The sequence below is a fragment of the Alosa alosa genome, chromosome 10, assembly GCF_017589495.1.
Source record: "Alosa alosa isolate M-15738 ecotype Scorff River chromosome 10, AALO_Geno_1.1, whole genome shotgun sequence".
Lineage (NCBI taxonomy): Eukaryota > Metazoa > Chordata > Actinopteri > Clupeiformes > Clupeidae > Alosa > Alosa alosa.
Window position 1 is genome coordinate 8558748 of NC_063198.1, and position 23196 is coordinate 8581943.

Consider the following 23196-nt stretch of genomic DNA (forward strand, 5'->3'; position numbering starts at 1 on the left):
GCTCAGCTTTTGGCAGGCAATATTCAAGCTAGTGGTCTCTGTGGCTTCTCCAAGAAAAGTTAGTGCGCTTGTCATTCTCAGCCAGCCAAACAGGATGTTTTCAATGAGGCGTAATGGGACATTCAAAGAAACTCGTTTGTGAGCGAATTTTTCTCAAGGCATAATGTTCAGGCTACATACATGAATTTTACATTGTTGCTTCTCGACTAGCCTGAGGCAACTTTGACTTGGGTAGTTGTGGTACAGTGTTTTGCATGCACCACATAATGCAAATTGTGGTGTGAGATGTAAAAGATGTAATTAAATTCCAGTGATGTTATTTATGTTTACATTCATTTCTTGACATTCTGCAAAAAAGTTCTTACAAGACAAGCAGCACAGGAAACAAAAATTTTTAATGCCAAGAATTGAATGCACATTTTCACACAGTTTTGCTTCAACCATACATAATGCAAAAATATATAACAGAGAAGAAAAAAAACTAGGCTTATTTTTTATATAAAATCATAGAATAAAAAATATACCTGGGGGGGTCATTTCCATTATTCCCTACTAGTGAGTTCCATCAGTGGGCCCTTAAGGTGGAGTGGTTTTAAAGCCATATTATTGTTCCTAAAGTTCCTGTGTATAAATACCATGATTCTAATCACTAAATATGCCATAACCTGAGCTGAGAAACAAACACTGTGACGCTTACGACTACTAACCTCTCATCAGTAGCAACAGGTGTGCATGTTCTGTGATTTTACGGAGGCAGAATGATCCACTCTGTAGATCTCCGCTTGATCAGCACAGTTGTGCAATGTGTAGAGAGGTGCTCAGTAAACATTATTCCAGTGTATTCTTGTGTACATACTTAAATACGTTTGTCATATCTCTAACTACAGTTCCTCAAAGGTTTGGGAGGAGAAATGCATTTCATTACAAATACCACAATTGCTGCAACATATCTTGTTGTCCTGTCAAATAGTAACATACTACCACTCACAAATAGGACCAAAACTTGTCAGATATTTTGGCTTGAAAGAGGCCAGCCCATGTGTGCCACATTAACTCCAATAGCACTACAGGTTATAAGCTTGTCGAATGTTCAATGTGTCCCGTAGCATCAGGTCCCGGAGTCGCCACAGCGCATCAGCCATGGTGGTGTGCGCTCCCTTGCTTTTCAGCCAATGGGACGGCAGACGGCTCTCCTGTTCTTTGGTCATGCGAGCATCTCTTCTTTCACCTGTTATGCACAACGCACAGATGTTACCGTCTTGTCACAGGCTGTGTGATTATTTTATTTGTATATTTTAGAGCTTTTTGTGCTTTAAGAAGATAGGACAGTTGAAAGTGACAGATAACAAGTAGGAGAGAGAAGTGAAGTGGGGGTAGCATCTGGAAATGTCCCCTTGGACACTTAGTTCCACATATGTTTGGGATGCCGCCACTTTGGCACAGCTCTGCACTGTTAAAGAAAAGAGAAGAACAGAGAACCAACTTACTTTTGAGCGTCTGGTCCCATTTGCTGATGGTGGATGAGTCGGCCCGCAGGCCCTCGATGTACTTGAGGTAGGCCTCGGAGTGCAGGAGCCGCTGGGGCTTTGGTGGCGGGGCCACAAACATGGGGGTGCTGGGCTGCTGGTGGGCAGGGACCCCCATCTGGCCCTGGCCTGGGTATGGAGGGGGAGGCTGCTGACCCGCTGGGTAGCCACCCATCTGAGCAATAATCAAAGTACCATCCGCATGTCAGTCATGTTCAACACACACACACACACACACACACACACACACACACACACACACACACACACACACACAAGCTATGTTTAATACAATTTGGCAAACAGAGGTAAACATTTGTTGTGAATAAAACATTTCAAATTGTTTGCTTTAAACTGTAAGCAAAGATGGCAAGCAACAAGGCCATTGCGAAAAATGTTCACCTCCATTTGCCGAATATGAATGCACCTTTCAGCTTCAAACACCACTAATTTAATATATCCCTCTGAGGCGGAGTTGGTATTTTATAAACCACGTGAATCAATATGAGAATGCAAAAATGTGCAAAAAAGAAGTTTGGGTTTACCTGAACGGCGTAATGGCTACCCGGGCCTGGACTGGCGGCCATACCGTTTACTCCTGGTCCCATCATGCCTGAACCAACCACACCAAATCAGATCAAACCAGGAGGACACGGCACAATTGAAAATTGAAAACCAATAACATTTCGAAATTGCTGTTTTTGGCTTCACAAAGACATCAGTCCAAGAGAACTGTTGATGAACTCTGCAGATTATATGTGGGGACGTGAGTTAGTAGTTCATATATATAGACCCATTTACATTATATGTAATAATTATTAGTAAATTCATGCAGTGTGCTTCCCTTTAAGTAAGGATGTGGTGTTTTGTGAGGAAGAAATCAGCTCTTTTTTTCAGCAGAGATCTTTAATTTGGGCAAGTAGACTCCTCCTAACCAGGTCAAGAGACCACCAAGCAGCTCACCAAGCAGCAGCTGGTCCCCTGAGGCAAGGCCAAGCTGTTTGGACCACGCGACCAGGGTGAGCACAAGCCATCAGAGTGGAGGGTGATTTGTGAGAACCTGGCTGGTAGCTTTGCTGCTTACCCGGATGTGGCATGCCAGGGTAGCCAGGCATGCCCAGTGGCAGCTGGTGCTGGTGGGACAGCGACATGGGCACCCCCATGGGATGAGGTGGCACACTACCCATACCCATCATGCCCTCATGAGGAGGGCCCTGCATTGGCATGAAGGGCGGGCCATAAGGTCCCATCATGCCTTGGGTGAGGAAGAAGAGACAAGACAAGAGATCCATGCACTGAGGGTCATGCAGATGACTATGAAGGACATGCACTATGAAACATAGCATTATCAGTAGCTACCTTCTAAGAGCCATATTATGCGTTAAACAGAGTATATGGATAAGATAAGAAGACTGAACATGGAGAGGAAGACAAACCAAAATGTATATTTTTACACTTTTGAGTTAATATAGCGATGCAGTCATGCAATCTGTCCTATAACGCAGGCAGATGCAGCGTTTTGGAATGACAAAAAAATATATTCTAATAATACTTTGCAAACTCCTTATTAAGATTCATTCCCTAAGAAGAACACTTCTCAAAAGGTCAGACAGAGTGAATGAAGGGGTGGGGTGGGGTTGCAGGGAGGTGTTGGAGGGTGCCCAAAACGCTGGCGCTGTCTCTGAGGGTACAGGGAGTTACCTGACATGGGTGGCATGGCCTGGTTTAGCATCCCCATAGCTGTGGGGGAAGGCGCAATGCCCATAGGCCCCACTGGGGTACCTTCTCTCGGGGAAGCCTGCTGCTGAGCTGCCCTCTCCCGCTCCTGCTGCTCCACCAATTTGGCTGCCCGCTCTGTAAGAGACACACACAATTACTTTATGTCATATTACCACAGTGCAACTACTAGTGGATGATGTTTGGCTCCCTCAACACCTTGCCTGATGGGACGCAAAAGAAAACAGCTGGACAGGATTCAAACTATCATAGCAGCAGTAGACTCTACCTATGAAAAACCTTATCCACACCTTTTTTTCAAGGACCTTTCAATTGGCCAAAATTCAAGGACCCATCATCTCAGTTTCAGACTCTGATCATGGTTAATTACTGTAACACTTGATACTTTTTCTAACGAGAACTAGCAGACTTCACCTAAGCTCACACAGGGTTCCCACACTTTCTTAAATACCAAATTCAAGGATCTTTTGAAGGACTTTATAGGCCCACTTCCCTCTAATTCAAGGACCCGACAGGTTTCAGACCAAGATAAAGGTTAAAATAGTTCTCATTATGAAAATCTATCAGGCTCACGGACAACAGACAAAACAGACTCCTGCCTTTTCAAACACAATAGTATAAAAATTCAAGCGCTTTCAATGACCCATGTCTATTTTAGAAAATGTTCAAAGGCTTTGATTCATATTTCTCAAATGTATAAACTTTCAAGGACTTAAAGGACTGGTGGGAACCCTGCTCACAGAGAAAAATTTGAATAAGTGTAGAGACAATGTAATCTCTTGCATTTCCTAACACAATATACATAAATTCAAGAACTTTTAAACACCTGTGTCTATTTATGTGTATGTATATAAAATTATTCACCTTATCGATTGTTCTGAATTAGTTTCATATGGTTCTGACAATTCAAGGCCCTGTGGGAACACTGTGCACCAGCCTCACCTTCATACTCGGCTTTCTTCGGTGCCTCCAGGTTCCTCCACTCCGTGCCGACCAGGCGACTAAGCTCGCCGAAGGAGAAGTCCGGGTGGCGGGCCTTGATAACGGCACGCATCTCGCTGCTGAACAGAATGTATCCGCTCATGTTGATCTTCCTCTTAGCGCCCTCCTTTTTGGACAGACCCTTTATCTTTGGAGTAGACTGAAAACAAGACAGAGGGAGAGACAGAGAGATACACAGAGAGAGAGAAACAGACAGAGACATACCATGAGTACAATCCTTTTGTGAACACATCTGTGTGCTCTAGAAGAGACAGATTCAGGATAGAGGGTCAACATCAACCGTCAAAGTGGCAGACACACTCTTTCTCTGGTATTATATATTTATATACATGTACATATACATATGCACTGTTATAAAAATATAGTTGAGAGCATTTAAGCCCTGTGAAAACCAAGGGAAAGCCCTGAAAGAGGGTTAAAACCAGAGGTGCGTTCAAATTCACAAACATAGGCGAACGTTTGCAAAACAGGTTTCTGTTTGCCTTGAGTTTTTGGTGAAAGAAAACACTATGGTGTATCTCTTCTAAGTAGAGGGGTAAACTCTATGGTGTATCTCTTCCAAGTAGAGGGGTAAATTCTATGGTGCATCTCGTCTAAGTAGAGGGGTAAACTCTATGGTGCATCTCGACTAAGTAGAGGGGTGAACTCTATGGTGTATCTATTCTACATGTGGTGCAGAGTCCCTCAAAGACTGGAGGAGCTGGGCACCTGTGGTGGCGTGTAGGGCATGTCTATGTCGCTGGCCATGGATGTGTGCATCTGGGGCATGGAGGGGGTCGCCGGGGCCTCCTCATCCTCCTCATCGTCCAGGTCATCCAAATCTTCATCAGCATCATCCATGTCTGCAAACTTTGCCTCCAACTCCTCAATCTTTTTGTTCAGAAGTGGAGACGGCTCTTTTTGTGGAACAATAGGCTTTCTAGATAGTCAGCAAAGACAGGAGATTATGAAATGTCTACTATGAGTTGGGATGAAGGTTAAAAAGGGAGAACACACTTAAAACTAACTAAAAATAAGTTTAGAAGTGCAACATAAAAACAATTAGAAGTAGAAAATGAGTAGAAAGTTGCTTCACAATAGTTTTGAAAAGATATAAGTACTAAGTACCTGAAGTAGTAGACCTCGTCCTCCACTACTTTGGCTGAGAGGGAAAAGCGCTTAAGTCCCTTAAACTTCTTCATCTGCTTCTCACTCTCAATGTAGCGGCTCTCACAGACCAGCACCTCTTCCTCAGCGTACTCCGTCGGCCGGCACGACAGGAAGTCCTTGAAGGACGAAACCACACACTTGCCTGTCGAGAATACAGAATGATGTTTAACATTGTTCAAGACTACTGGTAACTAATGGGGCTTTGTCTAAAGGTAACATTTTAGACTGTGACAAAGAGCAAGAGAAGAAACTAACAAAGTTGAATGGCTGAAATGCTCATGGAATATGTTCAACATTACCCAAGATACAGGCCATTGGGCAAGTTTCTTCCAGCTGGCTCAGGAACACCTCCCTCTTGTAGAACATCTTGGTGGGCTCATGTTCTGTCTCCTCAGGGTAAATAAAGATTGGCCCAAAGAAGAAAGCTGCACCATTTTGCACCCACATCTTCTCAATCCTGTCAGCAGACAACCCAACAGACAAAACAAAATCTTTACCACAGCATAAAACTGGCGGCTATAAGGCTTATCATATCTTAACTGTTCAACATAAAATACATTTAGTGGTAACATAACTGGTATATTGAAACTGGAATTGGAATACTGATAACACATGGTCCAATAAAACATCCAACTAACCTTCCGACCTTGGGTCGCACCAACCCATGAGACCGAACAAAGACACAATCTCCAACCTTGAGCCACAAGTTGTTGATATGTAGCTGATCATAATACTGGCAGCCTGGGTCCCCATTGGGCATCTCCACTGGAACATCCTCTCTTTCCTGCAGAGATGAGTATGGTTATAAACTTGTTTTTAAAAGTATACTTTTTAGGGCTGTTAGCCTTTTTTACTGATACAGGGCAGTGAAGAATGACAGGAAGTGAGTAGGACCAGGAAATGACCTGGCTCGGACTCAGACCCAAGGTGGAACAGAAGCTGTAACCATTTGCGCCACAGTGCCCCCCATGGTGAAGTTGCTTTATAATAGAACAATGATGTCGATTCATTGATGTGGACATCACACTGACCTTCTCAATGAAACCACCGACGCCATTCTCTACTGTTTCCATCAGCTTCTCCTGGTCCCGCTTTGAAGCGCTTACGAACATGGAGGCCACACGGACCACAGGCAATGGCACGTCACGTGGCACCATCCTCACCGAGCTAGCCGGCATGGTCCACATCTTTATCTTCTTGAAGGATTTGGTCTTGGTGGTGTAGCGCGACTCACAGACAAAGACATCTTCCGGCCTGAAGCCTTCGGGCTGAAGCTTGAAATAATCCTGAACAGAAAGAACACACGGGTTAATTCACTGCCTCTAAACCACTGTTAGTCATCCCTTCCGTCACTCTGTTAAAGGAGAATTCCAGCAATCTGGGGGGAACATGAGGGCTCATGAACATGCACTGAGTGTAGCACTGTAGCTGCCGGGCAACTCTAGCTGTTGGTTGCAGCAACTCGAGCTAGGCAGTCCCCGAGAGAGAGCTACTTTACCTTCACAAACATCACCATGCACTTGCCCATGATTTTGCTGACAGGGAGGCGGTTGTAGTAGTCACTCTTGAACACCTCCTTCTCCACGAACTTGCGCGTGGCCAGGTGGAACGTCTCGCCAGGCCTGTAAAACCAGCAGCCATACAGCCACTTCTCTCCTATGGCACGTAGTGAGAGATGGAACATTAGGATGAAATGGGGAAAATAAACAAACACAACGCAGTAGAATGGCAGAGACGTAGAATGGCAGAGAGAAGTTCGAAAGGTTGAGTCCAAGGAGCTGAGAGTCACTGTGGTGTTCTTGACAAAAGTAAAAACAGGAGAAGAGGGGAGGAGAGGTGAAGAGCAGAGAGGAGAACAGAGGAGAGAGTTTAAAGGAATGGATGTGTCTGACCAATGGGACTGGACTGGTTTAGGGGATACAAGGGGATAACAGCGAAAATGTGAAAAATTTGTGTGCGAAATTTTCGCACTCAAAGTGTACACACCAAGTCTGATGCGATTATTTTAATATTTCGCATTCTATTTCACGCTCACGTCACACAGGTTCACACAGCGACTTTCAGTAGAACTCATAAAATCATCAAGATTTGAAACAGATTATAGCCTTGATCATTCATGGAACCGTGCATTGGCTTGAGAGGTGCTGGGGAAATTGAACCTTATACGACCATCCTTTCTTATCCCTTGTCTATTCTACTTGTGCTATTGTGATAATTGTGCAGTCGAACCACTGACGGAACACATATAAGTTGGTTGGGCTCATTAGTGCACCCATACACCCACCCCACTACACAACACACACGCAACCAGATTCTATAACGCTAGGCGGGAAGGGACATGATTAACGTGGGCAGTAGCCTAGTTCAAGGAGGATACGCTTTTATAGAGTTAAGCCTTCTTCCTTGAGAAAAATTTGAACTCCCGAGTCCGGGTAAATAGACGGACACAGAGAGGTCAGCAGGGAATGACAAGCTGATTTTGGGCTGAGCTCAACGTTGCGCTCTGCCCCACATTGAGCCCAGCCCCGATCTGCAAGCTGCAGCCAGGGGTACTTGCCCGCATATTGGACTCGAGGTATGCCATTTGGGCGGACTGGTGTAGCCTAACAAGTTGTAGGGTACGGCCATAGCCTATATCATGTAGGCTACATCTCACGAAACCATTTCACACGCATGCATAAGCTCAAAATGTATCTGCTAAGGAGCGGAGGCACAGAGACAGCCTGTAGAAATGAGCATGGGATAAAATCACACTGCTGCAACAAGTGGTTAAAATTGATCAGCTTGTATGACTTCAGTTATGAAGCTAAAGCAAAGTTAACGCACCAGGAAATGTGAGGCAAAATTACGATAGTGGTAACCCTGGACATAATGCTGTTGTCAGCAGCATAGCCTATCATGACCTATTCTTAAAACTTCCATTTCCATGAATGCATGTTGTAGTTTTTCATGCAAATATGTGCAGTGAGAAGCTCTCTGTTCACTGCTGTAGTGAGATTTCATTCTTTTTGGTTGAGTATAAAATGGGACGGTGGTAAGAAGTGGGGAAAGCTGTCTGTAAGGAGTTCGCACTACGTAAGGAGTTCGTCAGGAGTACTCTTGAACACCTGAGAGAGTCTACTGTAATGGTAACTTTGGCATATAGGTCTATTAAGGAGACTAGTCATCGTGAGCAGCAGGATCACCCAATCTATCAGCTTTTTTTTCTGCTCGTCATTCTATTGTGACATCAATGGAACCCTGCAAAATCATTATTTGATTGGTCAACAGCTCCTTTTCGCATGAGAAATTTCGCATGAAATGAGACCGTTGCAAATTTTTTTTTAATTGCAACGAATGTCGTCCTCGGTGTGTACAGACAAATACGAATGCATGTGTTTAATAGGCTGCGTAATTTCGTGCAACTATTTCGTCCGGAAAATCGGACTTGGTGTACGGGCCTTAAGATAGGGCAGAAGAAATGGAAGGGGGAGGGAAAAAAAAAAGAACGCTCACCTGATTCATCCTGCCACAGCTTCTCGATGCAGACGATGTGGGGCTGCAGGTTGGCCTCGGCCGGCTGCACGTAGACGTAGTCGCCCACGCTGTACGTGCTGTTGTCAAAGCTGCAGTCCTGGCTGTAGGAGCTCCGGGGGCCAGCGGGGTCTTCCACCTTCTCTGCTTCTGCCAACGTAAAGCAAGACACGGAGGAATTGGTACTTATTCCCCTTGTCGTTCATTTTCAATGCACTGGGTGCCCATTTAGTGACAAGGTGTATCGGAAACTGACAAAAACAAATTCTGTTCATTAGTGAATCAGCTTTTAAACAAGAGCCAGACAATGAACCGATGAAAGACAATCACAATTAGCCTGACTCTGCTTCAAGGCTCTCTGTCGCAATTGCTTCAGTGCACCAATACTAATGATATGCTTGGACATCCTCACCTTTACTCTCCTCCTCCTTCTTGAGTCGATCCTCCTCGATCTCTTTGGGCAGTTTCTCCCTCTTCTCCTGGTCCACGTCGGCGTTTAGGTGTTTGGAGGTGTAACTGAGGGCCGGAGACATCAGGATCTCTCCATTCTTGCACAGCTCATCACGGATCTTCACAAAGAAGTGCTGCAGCTCCACAGAGTCCTCAAAGATCTCCGAGTCGGTTCTGAAGGACATCAGACACTGGACATCAGTGCTCAGGCATAGTGTGCTCTCCACAGCAAGTCACAGTTATAGATGACTAAGTGACTCAATGGGGGAAAAAGATTGAAATCTATCTATCAATCTATCAACTATGCCCTGAAGAAGGCCTTATGCCGCTACGCGTGGGCTTTTTTAACTGGTCCATTTAGGACACGTCATTGTGATTAAAGACATTTTAATTAAGGAGTGCCTTGGAGAAAAGGAGTGCCTTTTCTCTCTTTATTGACAGTTTGTTACCTTGAACCAAGAACCAAGAATTTTTCCTGTGGATTAAGAGCACGCCATAATCTTCAAATCACTGAAATCGATCTATTATACATTATAACACAATAACAGGCCCATTTTGATTATTTTTGTCCCTAGTACAAATTTGGACCTTAAAAAGGGAAAATAGCTTCAAGGTTAAAAAAATAACCACTGCAAGGGAAGGCAAACATGACAACCTTAGAGAAGCTGGGACTAACCTGTTGAGGCGACGAGCCCTCTCCAGCACCTCAAACACGTGTTCCTGGAAGACGTCCAGACGGCGGTAGCGCCCGCACTCCACGTTGGCACGCACCAACTCCAAGCTGAGGGGCGGCTCCTCTGGCCTTGACGGGTCCACGGCGGGCACCTCTGCCAGTGAGTCGCTGTAGCAACGCCCCTCGTCGTCCTGGTGACCCATGACAGACACAAACAGGTTCCGGAGGAGCTCGCGCACCAGAGGGGCCGCGCCAGCTCCCGCAGAGCCGGTGCCTCTCCCTTGGCCTTCGTCGTCTGCCTCGTCCTCCTCCTCCAGGCGCCGGCGGGTCTCCAGCAGCTCGCGGTGTAGCAGGAGCGCGTCGCGGTAGATGAGAGACTCGGGCTCGTTGTAGGTGCAGGCGTTGTGGAACATGAGGGCAAAGTCCTCGGCCAGGGCGTCCACGTCCTGGTAGCGGCCAGCGGCGATGTGCGAGCGGATGCGCTCCATGTCCACGGGACGCTTGATGGCAGCGTAGTAGTCGGGCAGCTCGGCACGCGACGGCAAACGCAGGAAGACTGTGCTGAGGCGCCGGCCACGGGCGTCCGTGTAGCCACGTACGGCCTCGTACAACTCGGACAGGCGGTGCTGCAGGGGGGTGGTGTGGGAGCGCGCCTTCTTAGGAGACACTCCTCCTGCACTCCGGCCTGGAAAGACATGAGGTGCAGAAGGTTAGGGGAGCAGCAGCTACCGGCTAAGTACAGGCACAATGACACAAAGGCCCATATAAACTATTATAAACGCTGAAGTGCATCTTAGTAGGCTATTGACACAAAGACAATATAAACCTCTTAACCACTGAAGTGTATCCTAGTAGGCTAATGACACAAAGACAATATAAACCTATTAAACACTGTAGTATCTATTAAACACTGAAGTGTATCTTAGTAGGCTATTGACACAAAGGCCAATGTAAACCTAATAAACAGGTCATTCTTAATAGGCTGATGACAGAAAGGCAATATAAACCTATTAAACACTGAGATATGTCTTAGGCCAATGACACAAAAAGCCCATGAAAACCTACAAATACTGATGTATTTGCTAACAGATTAATGCAAAGCTTAAATCAACAACAATTCTGTGACTTTAAGTTATCAGAAATATTCAAAACTGTTACATGTAATAATATGGCCCACGCCTAATGTCTGGCATAGTGCCCGAGAACTTGAAGCTCTGCTAATGGCACGCATGAAGACCCACATAAGCCCAAGAACCCTCATATATTTGCTAGTGCACACTTACGTAATTTCAGTTTAGGAGAACCCATGTCATCCTCTTCTGGCACTGGGCCCAGCTCCTTCTTCTTGTCCTTCACAATCTTCTCCAGAACGTCCGCATCATTATACACCTGTAAACAAACAAACAAACAGAACTAATAAGTCATCACTGCTTCAAGTCAACACATTCCTCACTTTTAGTGTGCACTGCTAAATAAGCCCTTATGGGCTTTGGTTAACAGTGTTTATTCACATATGTATCTGTGTAACATAGAAAAATATTAGAGAGCAACAGAGAGAGAGACACACACACACACACGGCTAAGAATGTGTTTCCATCACATTCCTATCCTTTTTGGCCAATAAATAACCTTGCAACCCACCTGAGAGCCCTCTTCATTGTAGTGACGGGCGTTGCGGCACATGAGCTTAATGTCATCGATCAGTGCGTCTTCGCTGGTGTAGCGCTCGGTACGGATGTTGTGCTCGATGGTGCGCAGGTCCATGGGCTGCAGGATGACCTTGTAGTAGTCGGGGTAGTCCTTCTTGGAGGGCTTGACCATGAAGAGGTCACAAAGTCGCCGGCCGGTGGCAGCCTCCCGAGCCTCAGTCACTGCTGCATACAGAACCTTCAGGCGGTTCTTCTTGGTGTTCTTCTTATGACTGTTACAGATCCACAGCGTCGGAATGTGTTTATAATGCAATGTGTGTTTACTGTGGTAACTCTTAATTTAAGTCCAAAACACTCTACTTCAGGGAACTTGTGTGAACAATAGTTTAATGGTTTGCACTAATCATAGTCTTAGTTGGCTATATTCATACAGACTGAGGAATGCCTTAATGTCTGATCTACCTTTTCCTCTTGGCACTGCCAGTGTCCGGTGGGGTGGAGAGCATGCTGTCTCCATCCTCATCACGCACTTCTCTCTTCTTCATCTACGAGACACGCGCAGCAGAAAAACAACAAACATGAGACACTTTTCCTTTTACCCCTACACACACAGTTTTGTACTGACCCCATTTCCACAAGATGAAAGATGCAGATAGAGGAAGATAACATCAGAACAGTCACTTGTGCGGAGATAGAGATGGAGATGAAAGGACGGCTCACCTGGAGGATCTGCTGTAGCCTGTGGGCACGTTTGTAGATGTTAGAGTTGGGCACGTTGTAGCGCTTGGCGTTTTCAAACATCAGGTTGAGGTCCAAGTCCATCTGGTCCACACCCTCATATTCCCCATTCTTCATCTTCTCCCTGTGGTCCGACACAAGATGCATACTTAGCTTTTATACTACTACATATACTACTAGCAGGAATCTTTCTAAACAAAAGTAAAGTATCAGAATATTTAGTTGAAATAAAACAAAACAGAATATTTAGTTGAAATTGGAACAAAAAACAATGGGATCCAAAACAACTCTCCCCTACTTCTACATTGTCTGATCTCATATAAAACTAAAATGCTTGTTGAACACAACTTCTAGCAGGGGTGTAAAGGTACATATTCGTACCAAACTGTTTAGGCACAGGATGTTAGGCTCAGTACAGATGCAGTGTTTCCCACAGAACTGAATTCTATTTGTGGTGGTAGGTTTGCAGAATTAACTTGAATGCAACAGTTTTTAACAAATTAGAGCAGTGTGGTTATGATGCAGATTTAGGCACAATTTAGCCAGTCGACTTTTATGCCAACAACTGTAAGATTGTTAATGTTTTCTTTAAACGTGCATGTAGGTTGTTGAGAAACAAGGAGAGGCTGTGCAAAGGTGCACATAGCTCTACTATAAACTAATTCCATCCAATTTAAATAGTACAACATGGAAAATCATTGTGTGGTGGTCAGTGTTGATATTGTGGTGCGCCACCACAAATAAGTCAATGTATGGGACTGATAACACTGATGTGTACTCAAAATGAACCGAACCGTGACTTCTGCACCAAGGTACATACTGAATCGTGACTTTAGTTTACCGTTACCGTACCGTTACAGCCCTAACATCTGGGGTCTCTGAGGTGCCCACCTGATCTGCTGCAGGGAGATGGGCTGCTTGATCTGCTGGTAGTAGTCAGGGTACTCCCTTCGGGAGGGCAGCTGTAGGAAGGGCTCGGCCAGGAGCTGCCCCTGAGTGTTGCGGGCACCACGGATCACCTGGTACAGCAGGAAGACTGGGTCACCTGAGGACATGCGCGAGTGCCCGCTCTCAGCCTCCGCCTCGCTGGCATCGTAGCGCACAGATCCTGCAGTGCAGCAAAGCGCAGAGCAGACAGCATTAGAAAAGGAAGCTCAACTGCACAAACCACACTAAGATCTACACAATATACACAATTTCTTCAACAAGGTAGATATGGACATAGAGATATTCTATGACATCATAGAAAGACATCATTATGAGCTTCTCTGTAATGATACCTGCAAGCATGGAGTCCTCGTCGCTCTCTGAGCCGCCCTGCAGACTGAGTGTGATGGCCGACAGACGATCTCCCTGAGCTGATCTGCGGTTCCTGAGAGAGCACACACGCACACACAACTTAAATCACAGTATTAAAACGTACTGTAAATACCTGTAATCAGCTCTTTCTTTTATTACATTCAGAGAAGCCATTTGAGGGCTTAAATTATACATAATTTACATGAGCATGGAAATTAACATGCTAATTCTTGAGGATAGTATTTGTATTCTATTTTTGTTCTGTGACAGTCCAGTCTTTCACATTTAATGCACACAGACAAGAGAGCAGCCACTACAGAAAAATGCTTCTCCAGCAAACAGCTGAATGCTACGAAATGTTTACTTTATGAATGCTATGAACAGCTGAATGCTATGAAGAGTTACCTTATGAATGCTATGAACAGCTGAATGCTAGTATGTAGTTACTTTATGAATGCTTTGAACAACTGAATGCTATGAAGAGTTACTTTATGAATGCTATGAACAGCTGAATGCTAGTATGTGGAGTTACTTTATGAATGCTATGAACAGCTGAATGCTATGAAGAGTTACCTTATGCGAAGACTGGTTTTTGTGGGCTCTGCTTGCTCAAGTTCAGTCTTTCTTTGAATGAAGATTTTCTTGATGGCATTTGCATCCTTGTGCAAAAAGATTGATACATAATTTTTAGTCAACTTCAAAAGAAATGGTATGGTGTCCATTTTCACCAGTTTTGGCTTGAGAGAAACACTTACCTTGAAAACTTGGGACCCTGGTTCATTGTAAGTTTTGGCATTTTTTGTCAAAAGATCAATGTCCTTTGACATGGCGTTGACACTTTTGTAGTATCCCAGCTAGAAAACAGATATAACATGCATAACTACCAGGGTGACTAGGCACAGTTATCAGGATAAGATAAAAACAATCTTAACCATTCAATCTTGATCATTTTGGCCAATATCAAATTTTAGATGTGTTGAAATAATAAGATAATGAGGAAGTTATCTGATATATCCAATATGTTACAACCTTATCATAGTATATCTTTACCTACCTGTATCTTCTGAGCAATGGAACGCAAGTCGATTGGTTCCTTGATTACGGCATAGTAGTCTGGATATTGCTGGGGGAAAAAATGTGTTGGCATGACAATATGGCACAAGTACTAAATGTCAAATCAACCCACCTCATACATTGTTAATCCAACTAGTTCTATGTTATGGTTGTGTGAGAATTTAATTAAGAAAGTAAAACATAAAACAAAAAAACCCTGTCTTATATTAACAAATCTTCAAAGGTTTAAGAGGAGAGCAAAGCTGTTTGAACAAATATTTTAGGACTATATTTCTGTCTGGGACCAGCTCATTAACGTTAATGAATAAATGCTCCCATTGCAGACTGTGAGAGGCCCCACCAATTTGGAAGGCAGTTTCTGGAAGAGTTCACTGATGACGCGTCCTGAGGGGTCGGTGTATGAGACGATGGCTTCCAGCAGCTGCTCCAGAACCTCCTTCAGACTGCCAGCTGGAGTCTAGCAACAGGTCAAAAGGACATGCTGATTACACAGAAAGCTTATGAATAATCGCCCACACATAGTAAAGCACACCACATCACAACACACTAAATAGAACAAACCTAACCACAGACACATCTCAAAAACACCCTGTGGTTTCTTTGAGGGATAGCCAAGTTGATAACATAAACAAAAGCCCCCTTTTTTGGCCATAGAACAACTTACCACTTCCTACCAGTATCACAGAATCATCACACCCAAAAACTCTCCTTTAACCATTTCTCAAACATGCAGCAAAAGAGGAGTTCAAACCTCTTTTTGTCTCCCCACTTGACTTACAAGAAAACTGATTTGCACCCATATCTTTACTAATGAAGGGAATATTATCCAAAGTTTATCAAGACATTTTGTCTAAAAACAATGTCTGAATCTATACTTGCTTACCTCATCCTCTGCAGAGGTCCCTGGGTTCTCTGGTGTGTCGTCCGCGTCCTCGTCCTCGTCACCGTCACCATCGTCCTGCTCGCCCAGCAGATCGCTCCTCGTGCTCAGGTAGAGCTCCCAGAGCCTGCAGGCTGCACTGTACTCTGTACTCTCGCGCTGAATGTCACAAGGGAATGGGATGCAACTGCTAACTTAGTTGGTAAACCACCACAACTGTTACAAAAGTTTAGTCATGGTTTGCTTACAGGCAGAAATTCAAAAGCATGCAGTTGCTAGTTAGTTGGTAAACCACCACAACTGTTACAAAAGTTTAGTCATACTATGAATTATCACATCAAGAAGAAGAAGAAGGATGCTGGGCGACTTGACAGGCTAGTAAGGAAAGCTGGCTCTGTCGTGGGAGCCGAACTGGAGTGCATCACTTCAGTATCAGATAAAAGGACCCTGAGCAAACTGATCAACATCTTGGACAATGAATGTCATCCACTCCACAGCACTATTAAAAAGCAAAAGAGCTTGATCAGCTGGAGACTTCGCTCACTGCCATGCACAACTGAAAGGCTGAGGAAGTCATTTGTCCCCAGGGCCATTGAACTGTTCAATGCTTCACTAAAGGGAAGAGGAAAGATAGACTTCTCTGCATAGTCTGTCTGCCTCTCCACGTTTGAGTACTGACTGCCCACTACTGTTTTACTACTGTCCACAGCCTAATGTTTTTACTAATGTTTACTGCTACACTGTTTTTCATGCTATATTAGCACACACGACCCATGGTTTCTGCTACAATACTGACTGGCTGTAACCCTATTACCTCAACTTATTCTTGCACTGACATAGTTTTTTATATTACCTTGTCTACATTATACTTTACTCTCTTTTTTGTCTATATTATTTATGCTGGTCTCTAGACCTTACTCTTGCACTGTTGGACTACTTTTTGCACCTTCACCATGACACTCACTCTCTTGAGCACCTTTCCATGCACACAGAACTACAGGCCAGTCCCGGCCCTGTCACTGCAAGTGTCTAATGCTTGATCAACCTCAAGCACACTGTGGATTCTTTTAATTTAATTTATATAGTATATTTAGTATTTAGTTTTGTTCGTTTTCTTATCTTCTACTGTCTCTGGGCCTAACTTAACGAAACATCGGTGAATGAGGGTGCCCACTTGATAACCTCAATGACATGCCGCATACTATATACTGCTGTTGGATGGGCCATTTGTATTGTGTTTGTGACCATTTGTTGGCGGATTTGAGGGTAGTGTGCTTTTTAAAGTTAAACTTGAGCAGGGGCTTCTGAATGTGTTTTTACCTTGGATTTTGGCACAAGGGATTTTAACATCTAATCCTGTGTATTAATGTAATGTTAGTTTTCTTATCTTCTACTGTCTCTATTGTACAGTGGAGTTTTGTTATAGGTTTATACTTATATTTACCATTTCTGCTGTAAGTGCATGTTGTGTGTGATGTCTGTATGCTACTGAGACCTTGAATTTCCCCTTGGGGATCAATAAAGTTCTATCTATCTATCTATCTATCTATCTATCTATCTATCTATCTATCTAACTAACTGTATACAGCAGATAGTTACAAACGTTTGTTCATGGGTATACTTACTAGCTGACCCATCAAAAGGGATGCAGTTGCTACTATTACTAGCCCATATAAAGAGCACCCTGACCCTCATCACAACTGACCCTCACAACAAACTGTTACAAAAAGGTTTAGTCGTCACTACCGTGTAGTAGGTCTTTGCATTGCTAATCATGAGCTGGAAGTCTGCCGTGAGCTGGTCCACATCCTGGTACTCTTCAGTCCTGATCTTCTGCTGGATCTTAGTCAGATCTATGGGCTGGGACACCACCTCGTAATAGTCAGGCTGGTTCCTGGAGTGGATCACAGACAATATTTTTAGTTTACAATCAGAGCAAAAGACTTTGTCAAGTATTGAATGGAGTATGACTAAGCAAGACCATCATACCTTCTCTTTGGGGCACGAATGAAAGGTTCACACAGCAATCGGCCCTGCTCATCCTTATGATCTCTAACAGTGCTGTACAACTCCTGGCACACTGACATCTAGGACAGACAAACACAAATTAGACACTTAGCAACTTACTGTTTCGAATCGAGGTATCTTCTTTTAAAACTCTAGGCCAACTTTCAAGAGCTTACAATATCATGCTGTTAGTCTGTAAGCAACCAACCTGATCAATACCCGGGCCACTGGAGGCTCTTCTCCTCTTATATGCACTGCCTGGGGTGGAGGAAGTGGACTCATCAAAGTCTCCTCCACTTATGCTGCTGGAGGGAGAGGTGGCTCGTCGTCTTTTGGATCCCATTGTAACAATACCTGCCAGGTATGCGAGGTGATACATCACTTGATGAACTTTATTGCAAGTGCCTATTCAACAATAACAGCAAAAGATTGCGCGTACAGCCTGCACACGTGCAATCGCTGTAGTGTCAAAACAAACACACAAGCCGACTGCAGACATCAGGTTACAACTCAGAGTCTCTGCTTTGTTAGTGTCATAGCCTACACTGGCGATTCGCGTTTGTAACCTATTGCATAAGAAAAAAGTCAATTTTATTTATCTAATAAATACGTTGTGGCATCATGTGAGGTGCTTAAAATACAGATCAATAACCGATGCTATAGAAAGGCCGCTTATGCGCTACTGACCTATATTTTAGAACAAAAGCTAACCAGCAACCTATTCTTAATTCGCAGCATACATCAACAAACCAAGACACAAGCAAATACATGTTGAAAAAATAATTATAAACATGGAAGAAATGGTCTCGTTAGCATTCTATTCAGACAGCAGGGTAACATTCACTCTGACTCTCCAAAGTCCTAACTGCTAACTCATGATGATGCTAGCACAGTTTTAGCACAACAATACTATCAAATGTCATAACTTCGCAGAAAGCTAATAACCGGATAATTAATTTTCAAGACGATTCTCAGTGTTCTGTGCCAACGTTTAACATCGACTTTTTAGCTGGTGTGTAAGACGGAAGCCAGCAATGCACAACTTTGCTCTAACCATTCAAGTTTGTGTTGTATTATGCTAGCAAGCTATTACAACCATACAACAATGACTAACGTTCCACGGGCATTGCAACATTGTAACTGCTAGCTAAGTAGAAATACAACATAGTTGACGTTAGCTATTACAATCTAAAATAAGACGGATTTTTGAATTGAAGCACAATTACACGATTCATCACCTGAAGTCATACATCCACAAAACTAATATTAGAAGATATATTTACCCGTATAAAACCCGTGGCTAACACACAGCGATGGCAACAACTAGCTTCATGAGAGCTAGAACCCTATTTGCTTGAAGATCCGTCGTTAGCCTACAGCGGCGCATTACCGCCCCCCTGTGGTTGACTGTATCACCACTTTGATGTTTGAAATCCAGTTATGAAGGCTCTGGTTTGGTTAAAACAGCGGCTTTACAGTCGACTTAATCTCCAGGGATTTTCTATATTCTTGCCTCATTCCGTGCAGTGCGCTGTGATAAATTATAGGCTATGGGCTATCTTTCAAATTCTTCCACTTCAGGAGATGGTGGTGGATTTCAGGAGATCTAAGCCACATAGGCCTATGCTGCCGGTCTCCATTGAAGGGGTCAATGTGGAAGTGGTCAGCACATAGGCCTTTAAGACTGGGGATACATATGGACAATAAACTGGACTGGTCGTGCGCTGGACTGGACTGGTCAACACAGATGCGCTGTGTCGGAAAGGGCAGAGTCGGCTTTACTTCCTGAGGAGGCTGTGGCCATTCGTTGTCTGCAGTAAGCTCCTCTGCATGTTTGACCAGTCAGTCCTTGCTAGTGTCCTCTTTTATGCTGTGGTGTGCTGGGGATTCAGAAGAAGAGGGACGCTGGGCGACTGAACAGGCTGGTAAGGAAAACTGGCTCTGTTGTTGGCATTGAGCTGGAGTCACTCACAACAACTGCAGAGAAACGGGCCATGAGTAGGAGGCTGTCAATCATTCACAATGACCACCACCCCCACTACACAGCACATTCAATAGGAGAATGTTCAGTGGCAGACGTCTGTAACTGTCATGGTCAAGACAGGTTGAGGAGGTCCTTTGTCCCCTGGGCCATCCAACTTTTCAAAACCACACAAAAGGGGAGGGGAGAAATTGACTTTTCAGCATGCGCCTGTCTCTCTCCGCCCCTACTATTATATCACTTTGTCTGCTGTAGCCTACACTATCTATCTATCTATCTATCTATCTATCTATCTATCTATCTATCTATACTCACTATCTATACGATCTAGCAGCAGATAATACCAAGAATCATCACTAATGCCAGTTTATGTTGTGATCCTATCCTGGTTTATTTGTGCATATTTGGTCTTTCCAGTACATCAGTGGCTTCTTGAGGCTGAGGTTTTGATCTTTCCTCCCTGGCACAGAAAAATCAAGTGTGACATAGGAAGAACATGGAAATCTCTAAAGGACAAAACCATTCCCAGGTTTCTGAGGTTTTTGGTTACCTGAAGCATGTTATTGAGAAACCTTGTAAACACTGCAAGGAGGAGGCCTTTGTCCTCGGCACTAATGCAGTGTAACTGCGTACAGACATGGGTAAAGATGTGGGTCATTTCAGGCATAGAGCCGATCATTATGGAGCATGTCAGACTCTTCACACAATTCTTCCTCTTCCACCTATCTTCCTCTTCCTCTCCTTCCTGTCCTTCCTCTCCTTCTCTTACCCATTTCCACTTGCTACCCAACTGATCTTGTATTTTCATCCACTGTTAAAAATGCCATATTATTTACTCGCTGGCAAATGTATATAAAACATGTAATTGCCAAAATGGTGATTATTGCTGTGCCTATTAGGTAGCTTATAAAAGAAAATAGTTAACTGTCACTTTGTATTAAATTGACAGATCTTGTTTGGATGGACAGTCACTGGACAATGCAGAAAATCCATGGAATAGCCTATCAATGGGCTACCTCTGGGATAGTTGATCCCAGTCTCATAGGCCACAGTTATATGTTTTTTTTTGTTCTATAGGTTGCTATCTATGCATTAGAAGGAATGCATCAGGACGCCCTCAGTATTACTTGTAGAAAAGAATAGCACCGTCACAGCAATTACAGACTTAAACCATCTTTGGCACAATATTAGCCTCAAACGACTGCATGAAACAGTTTTTGAAGAGGTGTGTAGTTAAAATGCAACGATATCTTGTTGTTTTGGTAGGCTTTAATTGCAGAATTATCACATTTCTGAATGTAAGAAGGCGCACTGAAGCCCACCAGAACAGAGCCACCTCCTCCGGTGGCTTCTTGACGTCAGGATAGGTCTAGCCACAGAATATCAGTTCGGACCGGTGAGCAGTGGATTATTGCGGAAACATAAACGAAGACAGGAGGTATTTTCCCAACAACACAGGTAAAAAGTATTTATTTCCTCGTGCAGTGGTATACATTAGAACAATGAAATGATTCTGAACGTTGCGTTAAAGCTGGGACAGAATATAACACGCTGTGCGTAACCAACTCATTTGTCATTTGATCAAGACTGCAATACTTGAAATATATTCCGATATTTTATATGGTCGGTAGCCTCCAAGTCGCTGAAATCTTGCCTATTCACCCTGTCATTCACATAGATGTTCTTAGGTTTCTGGAAATGTTTTTCTGAGGTTGCGCTTTGACCATACCCTTGCAGATTGTGGACGCATAATACATGTTTGTCCACGTTCCCCCCCCCCCCCCGAAACGTGTCGAGATGTAGCCTATTTCATAAAACTGTACCAAGGACAGATACAGATGCATTTTCAGAACATTTTCAGATATTCTTATTCTGGGGTGGATTGCCTTGTCACACACACACACACACACGCACGCACGCATAATGCGCTTTAATGCGAATCTTGCTTGAGAAATGAATTACGCTCAATCGCATTGTGTTGCCTTATTGCGGTGAAATGCATGCCTTCTAGACCAGAATGTTCTGCCTGACTAGAACTTCAGAGTAACTATATCATCGCATGTGCTGAAAATCACGTTTTATGTGACCAAACGAATGAAATGTAGAGTGCGTTAGTAGAGCGATCAGGGCTCTTGTGTCCTGACTTGTAGAAGTGGCCCATAAGACAGATGTACTGTCATTTTGTAGAGAATCACTTTAGGCTGGGATGAAGAAAAAATGTTCTCTGTATGTTCAAGCCCACTGTTTCAAAAGTGAAATGAAAAATAAGTTAAAAGAAGATAAATAAATCACTCTGCATAATGTTGCATGTTGCACGTGTGTGGGCCTAGGCACACCTTTATACTGTGTATTTGTCCTATACACACACTTAAGATTGAAAAATGATACATACACATAATAGACACATAATAGTTCAATGGCATCTGCAACACAGTTTTATTTGATGTTTTATATTGCAAGTAGTTCCTCTTCCCATAAACAGAAATATATAACCAGAAACCAGAAAATATATCCTCCTGTAAAGCCTAAATTTACTTGGCAGCCCTAATGAATTGAACTAATTGGGACATTAATCAAATGTAATGGTGTTCAGAAGGTCATATCATGCAGTGAAGGCCAACATTAAGTCTCTAGTCGTACCCTCTATGGTTACACATAAAAGTAGTAGTTTTCTTTTGATAATAGGTCACATCACTATACAATGATCACACAGAGTTAGAACTGATGCATTTATTTGATCTATAGGCTACATCAGTCACACCAGTCGTCAAGTAGAGAGGCGTTGTGGGTTTCAGATGTTCCAAGTGAAATACAGAAAGACCTGGCTCCACCCGCCTGTTCTTATATGCATCTCAGTTTGGGTCTGGGTATACCAGAATACCAGTGGGCAAATAAGAGCAAAAGTAACAGAAAATAGTTCAATCTGGGGATTGATGTATACGAAAACCTGGCAGTCCTTAGTTGTGGTGTTGAGTGAAGACTTTGCTGCTGCAGAGGACCAAGAGGATATGCTGCGTGTTCATCTTACACATACACAATATATCCAATATAGCCATGCCCTTGGTACTTGTACTCCCAAATTGATTGTGGACAGAGTGAGTCTAAAAGTGTTTTACTGCGTCCTGCAAAGTCCGTAGGCTACTTTTCGATGACCGTGGTGGCACAGAGCCGACTGACTGCGGGAGGCACTTGTGGACGCATCGCTTAAAAGTGTTTGAAGGTCACGGGAGAGTGTCAATGGAGAGTTTACCCATAATGTGTAGACACACAAAGAGTCTTTTTTTACAGGGAACAGCTATGGCTCAAACAATGTTTCTGCACCACCCACAGACATGCCTACATATTTGGGAATGTTTGGGAAGTTGAGTGTTGTTTTTGAGTGGGATAGGGCCAGGGAATGTGATGTTAATGCAAAGATAACATATGGTTGCCAGCCAACTTCCGCCACACAATACAGTGTATGTTAAGCAATCCTCACTATCCACCATGACTCATTTTATTTGCTCAAAGAGTTTTTC

At 43.7% G+C, this 23196-nt stretch overlaps 2 protein-coding genes across 5 annotated transcripts in view; one reads left to right on the plus strand and one right to left on the minus strand.

Moving 5' to 3' along the window:
* Positions 1–376: 376 nt before the first annotated feature.
* On the minus strand, positions 377–19083 carry pbrm1l (polybromo 1, like). 4 transcript variants are annotated; one of them, XM_048254159.1, is made up of 30 exons: positions 18981–19083; positions 17906–18051; positions 17680–17777; positions 17437–17584; positions 15694–15849; positions 15151–15267; positions 14791–14859; positions 14492–14590; positions 14310–14395; positions 13718–13809; positions 13329–13545; positions 12420–12561; positions 12162–12244; positions 11692–11971; positions 11334–11439; positions 10054–10735; positions 9340–9551; positions 8910–9077; positions 6913–7070; positions 6446–6700; positions 6053–6198; positions 5714–5871; positions 5373–5556; positions 4974–5184; positions 4206–4404; positions 3309–3380; positions 2611–2781; positions 2072–2139; positions 1488–1701; positions 377–1228 (listed from the first exon to the last, which is right to left on the minus strand). In XM_048254159.1, the coding sequence occupies exons 2-30, from the start codon at positions 18038–18040 to the stop codon at positions 1065–1067; spliced, it is 4890 nt and encodes a 1629-aa protein (XP_048110116.1). In that variant the 5' UTR covers positions 18041–18051; positions 18981–19083; the 3' UTR covers positions 377–1064. The 4 variants fall into 4 exon arrangements, with proteins under 4 accessions (XP_048110116.1, XP_048110115.1, XP_048110119.1 ...); XM_048254158.1 differs by having other exon boundaries at positions 3228–3380; XM_048254162.1 differs by lacking the exon at positions 2611–2781.
* Positions 19084–20813: 1730 nt separating this feature from the next.
* camk1a (calcium/calmodulin-dependent protein kinase Ia) overlaps positions 20814–23196 on the plus strand; it is a 38634-nt gene continuing 36251 nt past the window's right edge. The window contains exon 1 of the mRNA XM_048255365.1: positions 20814–21136. The gene's annotated coding sequence lies outside the window, so the exon portion shown is untranslated. The remainder of the gene's footprint in view (positions 21137–23196) is intronic.